At 35.5% G+C, this 13213-nt stretch overlaps 2 protein-coding genes across 6 annotated transcripts in view; one reads left to right on the forward strand and one right to left on the reverse strand.

Annotated features, from left to right (window-relative positions):
• Positions 1–4227, forward strand: part of asap2a (ArfGAP with SH3 domain, ankyrin repeat and PH domain 2a) — a 62496-nt gene extending 58269 nt beyond the window's left edge. For 2 of the 3 annotated variants that reach the window (XM_028437216.1, XM_028437218.1), the window contains 2 exons: positions 353–472; positions 3211–4227. In XM_028437216.1, coding sequence (XP_028293017.1) covers positions 353–472; positions 3211–3285 — 195 coding nt within the window. In that variant the 3' untranslated portion in view covers positions 3286–4227. The remainder of the gene's footprint in view (positions 1–352; positions 473–3210) is intronic. The other variant, XM_028437217.1, reaches the window with a different exon arrangement.
• Positions 4228–6033: 1806 nt separating this feature from the next.
• Positions 6034–13090, reverse strand: itgb1bp1 (integrin beta 1 binding protein 1). 3 transcript variants are annotated; one of them, XM_028437224.1, is made up of 6 exons: positions 12954–13090; positions 11297–11490; positions 10314–10444; positions 8646–8738; positions 7257–7406; positions 6034–7182 (listed from the first exon to the last, which is right to left on the reverse strand). In XM_028437224.1, exons 2-6 carry the CDS (start codon positions 11445–11447, stop codon positions 7111–7113), a joined length of 597 nt encoding a protein of 198 aa, XP_028293025.1. In that variant the 5' UTR covers positions 11448–11490; positions 12954–13090; the 3' UTR covers positions 6034–7110. The 3 variants fall into 3 exon arrangements, with proteins under 3 accessions (XP_028293025.1, XP_028293024.1, XP_028293023.1); XM_028437223.1 differs by having other exon boundaries at positions 10314–10447; XM_028437222.1 differs by having other exon boundaries at positions 10314–10459.
• Positions 13091–13213: the final 123 nt, after the last annotated feature.

The following is a 13213-nucleotide window of genomic DNA, read 5'->3' on the forward strand; positions in this document are numbered from 1 at the left end:
TGTTTAATTAATTAATAGGATTATGAGGGGGTCCTTAAAAAATGTTGTCCCCTGTTAGGAGTCCCTGGAACCCAAAAAAAAGAAGAACTTCTCAATTAGAAGTCTTACCACGTAGGATGTATCCATGCAATTATGGCCTTTGATTAGTATTTGGTCGTCTCATTCTTCAAAATCTAAAACATGAAATGCTGCAATATTTATTTCTCACCTTCAAATGTAAGTTAAGCCACTTTTTTTACATTGGGGAACCAAGCAAAAACTATCACCGTTTCAGTCAAATTAAAGCCATAACAATATATATTTTTTCTTCTTGTCAAAGCTAGATTAACTCTATATATTTTGTGTGTGTCAGAAACAGAGGCCAAAGCGAGTGAAAGCCATTTATAACTGCATGGCCGACAACCCGGACGAGCTGACCTTCTCTGAGGGCGAGGTGATCGTAGTGGACGGAGAAGAAGACCAGGAGTGGTGGGTCAGTGTCAGCGCAGCGTCCGTCCCTCAGTGTACTCATCATGACCTCACCCACCCAGGCTCCCTCTCCTCCTCCTCCTCCTCCTCCTCTTTTTCCGCTCGCTGCTGCTTCCTCTGTGGAGCTGCTTGTGTGAGCGTCGAGCAGCTGCAGCTTGTTTTCCTAGTTTTCAGATGGCCATATTTAGTAACTCTCTGCTTTCATTCCTGCATGAGCCCAAAGTCTCCTCTGAATACTGCTTTATCACTCTGAAATATGGACCACGCGACACAGACGTGATCCTCACAATCCACTGGTCATTGGATGGAAAACAGGGCTGATAAAAGCTAGCCTAGCTTTATTTAGAATAGGGTGACCATATTTTGATTTCTGAAAAAGACGACACTTGGGCCGACCTCGGCATACTCAAATTACTCAACGTTTTCTTGAATTTACCACCATGTAACGCCAAAATACAATGTGTTAGATCAATAACCTGTCATTGTTCTTAAGGTTTAAAAATGAATTTTTTTCCTTATAACAGACCTAAAAAACATCTGAAATCAGTGGTGACTCAGCGACAATCACCTTTAATATGCATTGTAACAATCTCATATATACCTTCTTAAAAATCTCTCAATCATTGAAACAGTGAGAAACATCTCCTCCTAGAAATAAAACTTACAGGCCAGTAAATAATCTATAAATTATACACTTTAATATTTAACTTTGAAAGTTTGCATCACATGGTCCAATGCTGACCCTATGCTTTATTCTGTCTGCTGTCTGTGGAGACAGGAGGTGATGAGGTCTTGACCAAAAGATGGAAAAGGTACCTTAAAGCTGCAGTTTGTAAATCTTCTCTCCACTCCGAAAGTGAACCTCCCTTACCAGTATTTTTTATGAACGCTCTTAGCGGTTTTTTTTCTCAATAGACACCAGTGACAGGTGTCTACAGGTCCAGGAGAAGGAGAATAACTTTACGGTCCCCTCAGAACACTTTGGATTACAGTATGTTCAAAGATTATTATGGATATTTGACCAAATGATAAAAAAAAAAAAACTTACAAACTGCAGCTTTAACTAAGTTTCTCCCAATGACTCCTCCTCTCTGAACCTCCATGGAGGCTTTATCATCCAGGAGGAACTTCCTGCTGATATTTTTTAATTAAATCCACCAGTATTTGGTCTCTTTTAATCCATCTTGGACTTTTAGTCTCTCCTCTTTTCCTTGTGTGTCACGATTTCGTCAAAACAAAGCACAATTTTTAATGATTCCGTCACGTGTGAGTAAAATTACCGTAATGACATGATACTGGCTGTAAAGAACATCTCATTAGCTTTCAGAAACTGGTGGAATTTCTCTGACAGAGCAAGTATTAGCGGATTTACGATTATTTAAATTAACGCGTTCCCTTAGATGCGTTCAGGGTCCCTGGGGAACCCGGACATTTTGATGAGTTTGTCAACATATGGTCACCCTATTTTAGGATGATTGTGAGACTGTCAGATCATTTATAAATACTTTGTACATGTGGGATTCTTATTCATTTTCAGGTCTAGATGCTTTTTAAAAAAACCTAAAGGAAGAGAATAAATATTCATCTAATCATAAAAGGTAAACAAATGGAGGAAATGGTTCCTAAATATCAAGTGTTTTGTAGGAATTAATGGTGTTGATCGCACAAAGTAAACATGCACTCATTTTTACATAAAGATATACAATTACGGGTACATGCTTTTTAAAATTTTTATTTGTCTGATGGCGTATTAGGGCCACGTTAAAATGAAAAAAAAGTCTGGACACTACGAGATTAAAGTCGTAATATTTCGAGAATAAAGTTGTAATAGTTCAAGATTATGACTTTAATTGCATAAAGTTGTGATTTTATTAAGATACAACTTTTTTCTCATAAATTACAACTTTATTTTTGAATTGTTACAACTTTAATCTTGAAATATTACAAATTTAATTTTGAAAAATTATGACTTTAAACTCAGAAAATTACGATGTTTTTAAGACACAACTTTTTTCTCAGAAAATTACAATTTTATTCTCAAGATATTACAACTTTAATCTTGAAATATTGACATTAATCTCATAAAATTATGATTTTATTAGCATACAACTTTTTTCTCATAGAATTACGAGTTTATTCTCAAAATATTACAACTTTATTCTCAAAATATTATAACTTTAATCTTGAAATATTACAACTTTAATCTCATAAAATTATGATTCCATTAAGATGCAACTTTTTTCTCATAGAATTACGAGTTTATTCTAAAAATATTATGACTTTAATCTTGTAATATTACGACTTTAATCTCATAAAATTACGATGTTATGAAGATGCAACTTTTTTCTCATAAAATGACGACTTTATTCTCAAAATATTACGACTTTAATCTCAAAATATTATGACTGTAATCTCGTAGTGCCCAGATTCTTTGTTATTTTAATGTGGCCCTAATACGTTGTTGTAGATTTGTACAAATGTTGTTTTAAATGAAACTTTCTAAGTTGTTATCCTTTAGTTTTTTACTTAAAAAAAAAAAAAAAAAAACAAAGTAAAATGAGTGCAACTTTACATGTAAGTAGAATGAAACACACACATGCCAACACATCATGTGTGTGTTTTAAAATTAGTGGTGATCACACCCTCTTTACGACTTGTGTTAGCAGGAACTGTTGTTGTGTAAATGTACTTTAGTCATTTCAGTCATTATCGTTTGAAACCATGCTTTTTATTTCCTCACAGCTCGGCCACATCGAAGGCGACCCGATGAGAAGAGGAGCTTTCCCCGTGACCTTCGTGCACTTCATCGCCGACTGAAAACTCCCGTATCCACGTCGTCTTCCTCAGATCTGTCCAAATGTAGCCCTAGTCAAATGTGACGTTAAATGTGCAACTTAATATGACAACAAATCAAAGACTCTGTGTGCTGTTTAACGCTGTCTGTTACTGTTCCTGACACAGACTCTAGAATTTAGCCATTGTAGTTGAAGAGCTGATGTAATAAATGCACTTTTTTCCTCATCTTTATGCTCATTTTCAACTTCAGGCAGCATCACGAAGGTCCATCCAGTGTTCATTTCTTTTTGTTTTTTTTTTTTGCTTCGCTTCAGTCGATCACATAACTTTAAATGTGAACTTTTATCAACATGCTTACATTCCATAGTGTGCATGAGTGTTTTCTGTAGTAGCGCCCCCGTGTGGAGCCTTTTTTTTTTTAGAAAACTCAGATGGTGCTATAGAAAAAGAAAAAAACCTGGAAAATGCAGCAGTTTAGAAGTGACAAAGCTGTAGCATTTCTACACACACCTTTAATAGTGACTGGTGTTCATTCCACACTCTATTTCCTGTGTCCCAGCCAATCATATGCCTTATTAGAGGAATAGGAAGCCTGTGTGTTTGTGTGAATTCATGGAGAGCGTATGAATGTTACAATTCAGTGCTGTGACTTTATTAGTTGGTTCCTTTTTTGCCTTTAAAAACTCACCGACAGGCAGATTATTACTGACAGACAAACCACAGCTTCACTGAATCAGTTAGTGCGTCTGTGGCCATGCTGTCATAGAGAGAGAAGAGTTTATCTCACGTTTTGTAAAAATAAACATCCATTTTGTAGTTGCAGAGCAACTTTTGTCATTTTGTTCATATTAGACTTTGAAGCTGAAACCAGAGCCTTCCATCAGAGGAGACGCATGTGAATTGTAGCTGATCTTCATTGTACAAAACTCACTGGAAGATGAATTAATCTATTCCTGTACATAATCTTTGTTTTTTTGTCGTTATTTAAGTGTAGAAGAAAGAGGAGCAAAGTTGACCCACGCTGGTAAATGTCTGTTAATGCACTGGGGAGACGTGTGTGTGTGTGATATTTTAACAGTAAACTCGTGCTTACGTCAAAAAAAGAAGAAACTGAAGTCATTTCTTGTCAGTGATTCACTACATTGACCTTTAACCTCTGTTATGTAAAGTGAGTGGGGAAATAAAACTGGAAGAATAAAAACATAAAATAACACCAGGCTGCTTTGGTTTATTCCGTTTTTAGGAGTTATTTACGTATTAATGACGTAAATAGGTGACTGATATACGAGTGCAGACATGGGCAACTGGGAACCACATTTGGCCCTCTGTCTAGTTTTGTGCAGCCTTGAAAGTAAACGCACAAAATGACTCCGAAAACACACCAAATTGCCAAAAAATAGACAGAAAAAAAAACCTCCAAAAACAAGATTACACAAAACTACAACAAAAAGACACAAAATGATAGAATATAAACTAGAAACAGCAAAAGTACACAAAACCCACACAAAATGACAAAAGAATATATATACAAAATGTATTGCAAAAACAAAGCCTGATCCGACTACAAATAAATAATTAAGAATTGAACAAAAAGACACAAGGATGACCCCAAAAACATTCAAAATAGTAGAATATACACTAGAAACAGCAAAATGACCCCAAAAACACACAACAAAAATGAATAAATGTAATACTGTGGTCTAATTTTGTGCAGCCCCCCAAAAGTCAAAGCATAAAACACGAATGGACAACAAAAGCACGTAAAATAACAATGACTCCAAAAATGCATTAATTAAATAACAAAAACATTTCAAAATGACGACAGAAATAGACAATGACTTCGGAAACACACAAAAGACGGCAGAAATACAGAAAATGACAATAAAAATACACAAAGACTCTGGAACACACAAATTAACAGAAATATACACAAATTGATGACAAAACGACCCAAAATTCCAAAAAAAAATTAAAAATATTAGAAAAACAGACTAAAACCTTTGTTTGTTCCTGTATTAATGCTCAGATCTGTCATTATTCTGAATGCTGACATGAATGTTTATAATGTGGCCCCTTGGATAAGATACAATCACATTTTTGTGGCCCCCGCGGTGATATTGTTGCTGTACTAGTGTCTCCCTCTGATGAAGATCGTTCTTTATTCATACAAACCAATCATTACAGCCCTAATATATTTATAGGTTTTAGGTCAAAATGACTGTTTCCCAAAAGCCTTTTAATTAGTAAATAAACAGAATATGATTATTATGAATAATTCACAATAAATTGTCTTTTGTATAGATATGTCCAAGTATGTCAGAACTAAAACATCTGTTTTACAGTCATATTTAACATCATATTTGACTTAGTTCTATTTAATCTTACTGTTTATATGCTATAAATACTATTATTAAACTAATGGGGATGTTTTAATGGCACCTGTTCATTTTGTTCTTTTTTGTTTTACTTCATTTTTTTCTCAATAGCTCAAATAAAGTATTGATTAATATTGTTCTGGTAATTTAGTTTATTTTATTGGATTTTGCGTTTGTTTTGTTAAAGGCTTCTTCCTATCCCTTATTGATTGTGTTATATGTATTATTTTGAAATTGGCTTTTATATATATTTATATATATGTAGAGAGAGATTTCTGTAATTTTTTCCATATGTTTACTCATACTCATCTATTCTTAACCTTCAAAATAAAAAGAAATTAATAAAAAAAAACCTGTAATAAATATAAAAGGAATAATGACACACACACACAGCCGAGTTGTACCAAACAGTTCATTTTCACACTTTAACACACACTTTGAGAAAATCACAGTAAAAATAAGAAGTCTATTATTATTATCACATTTAACACTGTTTTCTGTGTCGTTCATTATTATCATGTATAAGGTGAAGTTAGGTATAGTACAGCTGTAAACAAATTCCCACCCGTGTGTGACTTCCTGTCAAAATTGACCTATCTGAGCACAAACACACAATTCATCAGCATTTTGAGAATGTTTAAATTCAAAAAGTGATTCCAAAAAAAAAAAACAAATCCCAGAGTGAAAGCTGAAATGTGTGGTACCAGTTAAACACACGACGAGCGTAAAATAACTTCTTTAAAGGTGAAAACCGTCAGTAAAGTCTGCGTACCGTGTCAGTTCTCTAACATCTCCCATGATGTGACTTCAGTTCACAGATGTGTCGTGTTTTTGTTTTTTTTTGTGCAAAACATCTGTTTTAACCGCACAGGCTTCATGTGTGAGACAGTGGATTGAACGGAGTTAATAATGCACTGTTTCTGTCCTTCTTTGATTAAACTGTGTCTCTCCTTCCTAAAGACCCCCCCCCCCCCCAAAAAAAGGAAACAGATCATGTTAATAATCTAAGTCCATCAGGATGATGAGTGGACGATCGTACCTTCATTTTACACGTTTCTTTGTGTTTTCCTGCACAAAAGAAGCTAAAGAGATGTAAAGTTGCTCTCTTTTTAGAATTCATGATGATTTGCCAATAGTTTTTTAGATCAAACGTGTCAAACTCAAGGGCCACATAGAACCCAGTTTGACCTGAAATGGGCCAGACCAGAAAAATCCATGTTTTTGTGAAGAAAATAGCACAAATTCAAACAAAATCCTGAATGTTAAGTATTTGGTGAAAATTCCTTGACTTTGCAACAAATTTTCTTCTAAATTAGCCACAGTTCTGTGGGAGAATTTTCCAGGTTTTTAAAAAATAATGAAGATTTAATATTACTGTAAATAATGTAGTACTGCAACTTCCTGTGGGCCGGACGAGATGCTCTGGTGGGGCCGAACTTGGTCCTCGGGCCTTGAGTTTGAAACGATATTTTTAGACCTTTTCTGACGTGAGGGCGCAGTCAAAGGAAGCCGACAGCACTTTGCAGATGGACTGAGCCTGTTCCTGTGCAGGAAAGTGAAAATAGTTTAGCAAACGGAAGCTTTTCCAGTTCTGAACCAACAAAGCTTTGGACTCACGGAGCTGCTGCACTGGTAAACCCAGATGCTGCACTGGTCCTGCTGGGTGTTGGTGGTTTTCAGAGCCAGGAGGTTCTTTCCCGCCCCGAGACCGTCATCGTAACACAACATCCGTACGATCAGGTAGAGAGGGTGGCGATGCAGCACGTCCTGCTCTCAGTCAGGAGGATAAAAGTGTACCATCAACAGGGGTGGGAACCTCTGGGTACCTCGCCATACGATACGATACACGATACAATTGCTCACGATTACGATTATCTCACGATACTGCGATTATCAATATATTGGTCAGAAATCAATGTACAATAATCTATGACATAAGAAAAAAAAAAAAGATTAAGTGAAAAAATACAATTTTTATTTTATATCTGAAAGACAATAAATTGAAAAAGTGTCCTATGAACAGTGACAATATTTTAGTGAAACATTTCTGTAAATAAGTGTCAACATACCAATGTAAACGTATAAGTATCTCCAATAGTGCTTTCTGTAAACAAAAAATAGGGTCTTTCTTACCAGTGACACCAGTATAGGGCAATATTCCAGTAAACTATATATTGGTTTCTTCAACAAACAGTGACATTTCTGTGAAGATGTACCTGCACATTTTAGTGAAAAAGCAAAAAAGGATTTTAAAAAAATAAATTAAAAAAATCGATACTTAGCGGGAGCATATCGATAATCGATCGTGCGAAGAAAAAAAAAAAAAAGTGATATATCACCATATCGAGATATCGTCACACTCCTAATCATCAACATGGAAAGCACAGCAGGAAAAATACACCAACAAGTGTTTGGGATTCAGGGGAAAAAATCAATGAAACGCATTAGGGGTGTTGAAAAAAATTAATTCAGTGATATTTCGCAATATTACGTCGCGCGATTCTTGGATCGATTCAAAATGCATCCATATCGTGTTTTGTTTTTTTTTTTTACCTTTATTTTTTTTTTTTTCACTGCAGGAAACATTGTAACTGCACAAAGAAGTGCTGAAAACTGGGCATGTTGACCATGTTTTTCAATACAATCTAAAAATAAAGTATTAAGTTGCACTAAAGTCAAAGTTGGTTTACAAGCGACAGGCAGATTGTATGTTATTTTTTTATTTTAACTTGTTGGCACATGGTATGTTAAAGCCAGTGTTTTGAGTGTAAAATATGCCAATAAAATATATTTCATACATAATGTACTCATGAAGGTGAACACATTTACAGATTAGTTGTTTAAGTCATATATATAATAAAAAAAAATTTGCAATAATCGCCTTATACTTTAATATCGGGATGCATCGTATCGTGATATGAATCGTATCGCCAGATGCCAGGCAATACACACTCCTAAAACACATGTATATTTTCTACAATTTTGCACTTTTCTATGATGACTCACACATTGGTCCAGTGAAGCCACTTTGACTCCATACTTGGACACTCCCAGAACCATCTCCTCATCTCCAGGAACAAAGGGCAGCTTTCCTTCTTGCTGTGAAAATAAGATGAATATCTGTAATATTTACTACCTCCACCTTGTATATCATATTTTCACTAGTGTTTATTTATTACTTTCGAAAACAGTTTTCGAAAGGGTCGTCATATATGTTTGTGTACACAATAGTGTCCTCATATTTTTACGAATCCACTTCAATTTTTTCCTGTGATTTGGGTTTTGGGCACAGATGAGACCATTCAATGTTGGTGAAGGTAGGTTCAAGATCAAGGTCACAAAAATGTCAAAAATCGCTAAATTCTCTATCTAAAATTCATATCTCTGTCAGATCTTCATCAATTTATTCAAGATTTTTGCAGGATGATGTAAGGCTATGACATGTAACATCTGACAAATCATGATCCGGATCCAATCCAGATTGCCGACTCATCGATTTTTTTAAATTAACATTGGAAAGTCCATTTACGAATTTCAAAAATTCCTATATAGTTAAAATAAGTTTTCATTTCATTCAAATTTGGTGGATTTGATGTTGGGTTGTGACCTCTATCAAAATGTCAAGTTTCGTACGGATCCGATCCAGAATGTGGATTTGGCAGCAGGTTGAATTTTGTACTTCTATCACGAGATACAGTTTGGTGAAGATCTGGATCCTGATCCAGGTTTGACAGTTAAAAAACCATGTGGAATGTCCACCATCTTTGAAAGTCATTTCTACTGTTGTTTGTGGATTAATGGCTGTCAAATGTGGTTTGAGAAGAGTTCCAACACTAACCTACAAAAAAAAGTTCAAGTGTTTGTCATTCCATCTGCAGCTTTTGACACATGCTGAACGAGCGCTTTGTTTTGTTTGTTTGACGGTTAGGAGAATTACATCAAATGGACTTCACGGATTTTGACAAAACTGTACCCAAAGATAGACCTTACACTGTTTCCATTACATTTTGGAAGCAATCCGGAACAATATACTGATCCTGGATCAGTTTGAAAATGTAACTACTGATATCTGCAAAGAGGAGATTTAGCTGAAGTTTGTTTATATATTAAATGTAATTATTTTATTCTCAAATGTCTTTTTTTGACACTGGGGTGGGTTCAAATAAGATTGACTTCATCCAAATCCATTTTGTGCATTTATGTTTTATTATATCTTGTTTTATTAACCACATACAAACTTGATTTTCACAAAATGTATTTTTTTTTTTTTTTTTTTGTACAACCTTTTTGTGTTAATAAATACATAAAAATAATTAAAGATATTCTCCAAACAACGTGATGTTGTGTATTCATATATTGTTTATAATTACTGATTGGTTTTGTATTTTATTCTCAAATGGAATCACTACTGATTAGTGTCTTTTTTTTTTTTTTAATTATTTATCATTAATTCTTGACACTTAAATCTCTCTGTGAGGTACAGTAGTAGCATTGCTGTCTAACAGTGTGTGGCCTTTAACCAAAGAACTGACAACAACAGACACGGAATAATCTCTAAATCAAACAATCCAAATGATTAATACTGGGTGTGAGAGCATCTTTTAATTGCATGAGTTAGCATAACCGATGCTAATATAGCATCGGTTATGATGTTTGAATCTTTCGGCTTCTCACCTGAGCGTCGTCGATGTAATTAATCAGGTCCAAAGGTTCCTCCAGAGTCTTGCTCATGTCAAAGTGTAACTTCTCAATGGATCCAACATACTTGACCCGGAACTCTGCACACGTCTCTGTCGCGCTGTTTCCTACTGGGACGCAGACTGTTAGAGAAGATAGTGGTGATGATGATGATGATGATGGGGGGGATTTAGGGATTGTAACGATTCACTAAACTCCCGATACGATTCGATTCACGATACTGGGTTCACGATACAATTCTCTCACAATTTATTTTACAAAATGAGACTGTAGACAAATGATGATTGAAAAATATTCCTTTATTTTTTTTGGGAAAAGAATCCCTTGATAAACTATTCAAAACAATGCAATTTAACTAAAAATAAATCTTGAATGAAATACATAAATGAATAATACAAATGAAGAAGAAGCCTATTAATTTAAATTCTGGTTCTATAGTAAACAATGCAAAATAGTTCTTTTTCTTTTTAAAAGTGCAACTGAAAATGTATTTTGTGCCTTAACAATTGGACTTTAAAAAAACCAGTCTGCACTGTATTTACGACAGATATTTGTTTGGACCAGCAGAGGGCGCTGGTAACCCAGTGTTCGGTTGGGATGCAGCAATTCTGTGCAGTGAAGAAGAGATACTATGCTAGCAGACAGAGCTAATAGAAAAACGTGACTTTTACAGATATTCACGTAATATTACAGATATTCTTTCGGTGCTAAAGGGGTAAGGAATCATTTATGAACATGTTTAAGAGTAGAAGGCAGCCAGAAAGAAAGTAGTAGCAGATTCCGCCCGCCGCTTCAGCATTTGGACAAGAGAAGGATAAATATATAGCGCCCTCTACTGTTTAAAAAAAGTACTGCGATTCAATTTTCAGAAAATTGATATGAACCGTGATACCTATGAATCGATTTTTAACTACCTTACGATTAATCGTTACATCCCTAGGGGGATTCAAACTACAGACCTGAGCTTTTGGTAGAATCTGTGTCGAGGCTGGCAACGGTGCTCGACCTGGAGAGTCCTCCTAGACTGGAGTCCACAGATTTGCTTTTGGTGCTGATCTCACTGCTTTGGGAGCTACTGCTGCTGTGGCGCTTTTTCACTTTTCGGAACATCCTTCACCATGACGACCGCATCCGGCCTCCAGCCTCCAGGAACCTGCATGGACAAGGACACACAGATGAACAAACACAGCATGATAGTTTGTTCAAGCACCAGGATTCCACATTCAACGTGAGTAATGAATGCTTTACTGGTAACTACCACAAATATAAGTTTTTTTATTGGTTGAATAGACAATAAACATGTGTGGTTAAAGTAGCATGTAAAGATTTTCCACAAACGTGATTTTTATTTTTTATAAAAATATAAATGATCAACAGTTGTATTTATTTGACAGTATTCGGGTTCATTTTATGGTATTTTCCTGGCATTTGCTTGAATCTGCACAGTTTTCTGAGTCATTTTTGTTGTCACGATGTGTGTTTTGTGGTCATTTTTTTTGACATTTTGTGTATTTTTGAAGATGTTTTTCTAAAGTGTGCATTCACTTTAGGGGCCACAGAAAATGAGAGCGAGGGCCGCCAGTCGCCCATGTTTGCTAAAGGTCAATACAACCCTGTTAAGCAAGCTGAGAAACACAATTTCCCCTCAAATCAGGGGTGTCAAACTCATTTTAGTTCAAGGGCCAAATACAGAGCAGTTCAATAATTGTTCATAATAAATTATAACACACACTATATATCGTGACAAATATCAGTCCCTGCAGGATCTTTACTTTTAAATTAATTTGATTTCATGGCCAATTTCTATGTAATTTCAGGACATTTTGTAGAATAATTGGAAGAAATTTGCAGGATTTGATAAAAATTGAGTTATTTTAACAGTTTCAGATTAAAAATCATTGCCACCCTGTGATAAAATCATGGGGAAAATGTAAGCCCTGCTCATACTGTGGTGTTTAATTGAATTTGTGTATTACTTTGGAGAAATCTACAACTGCGGGCTGAATGTGATGCTCTAAAGCAGTGTTTCCCAACCTTTATTGTCTCATGTACCCCCCGAGGCCTCTCTTCAGATTAGGAGAACCCCTTTGTCATTCCAATTTAGCAACCTTTCTTGTTTTATTTACATGTTGTTAATAGCTTGAAAATGTCAACCTGGGGTACACGTACCCCTGGTTGGGCCGGATTTGGCCCCCGGGCCTTGAGTTTGACACAGGTGCCTTAAAGTTTAAACTATGACCATCACTTGCAATAATATGCAACACAACTATCAGGAAACCTCTGGAACTAGTAATTCATTCTAAGGCAGGTTCATGTTTAGGTTGCCATAGCAACAGCATACAACAACCCAGGAACTCACACGAGGCACTAAATAGTCTCCAAACCAAATTATCCAAAACAGCAAACGTGGTTAAACTTCGTCGACTGTTTTCAAGAATAAAACCACGGAATTATAACATTACATGTTCAATTAGTTAATCATAATTTAACAGACTTCATCATTTCAACTCAAGTGTGAATAAAATACATCCTTATGCTACGCTTTTATATTGAAAGTTCAACAACCAAGAAGTGAAACAGAGTCCTAAAAACAGTATATATTCAGGGCTCACTTACCCACAGCTCGCCTGTGTGTTTAATGACAGCTTAAAGGACCATTTCAAGTTATTTTGTGCACAGACTTTCTTTAATTCCACCTTCACTTTGTCTGTTGGGTTTCTGTGTGAGTTTAGCAGCCCACACCCAACTGGACTTAAAGGGGAAGCAGCACGGAGCGATAAAACTACTTCAAGTTTCAAAATAAAGCCAAAATCCTCAGTGTTGTGTACTTTAAATACATAGATACGCAGTTCTTTAGGCATATAAGATTTTATAAT

Source organism: Gouania willdenowi, chromosome 22 (genome assembly GCF_900634775.1).
Source record: "Gouania willdenowi chromosome 22, fGouWil2.1, whole genome shotgun sequence".
Classification (NCBI taxonomy): Eukaryota; Metazoa; Chordata; class Actinopteri; order Blenniiformes; family Gobiesocidae; genus Gouania; species Gouania willdenowi.

Excerpts from the sequence above, each read along its gene's own strand:
- itgb1bp1 (XM_028437222.1), bottom strand. The coding sequence starts at position 11,447 with ATGTTCCGAAAAGTGAAAAAGCGCCACAGCAGCAGTAGCTCCCAAAGC. Across the intron at positions 7,407-8,645 it reads TGGCTTCACTGGACCAATGT|GACGTGCTGCATCGCCACCC; the intron begins GTGAGTCATCAT and ends GACTGAGAGCAG. Across the intron at positions 7,183-7,256 it reads TTTACCAGTGCAGCAGCTCC|GAACAGGCTCAGTCCATCTG; the intron begins GTGAGTCCAAAG and ends TTTCCTGCACAG.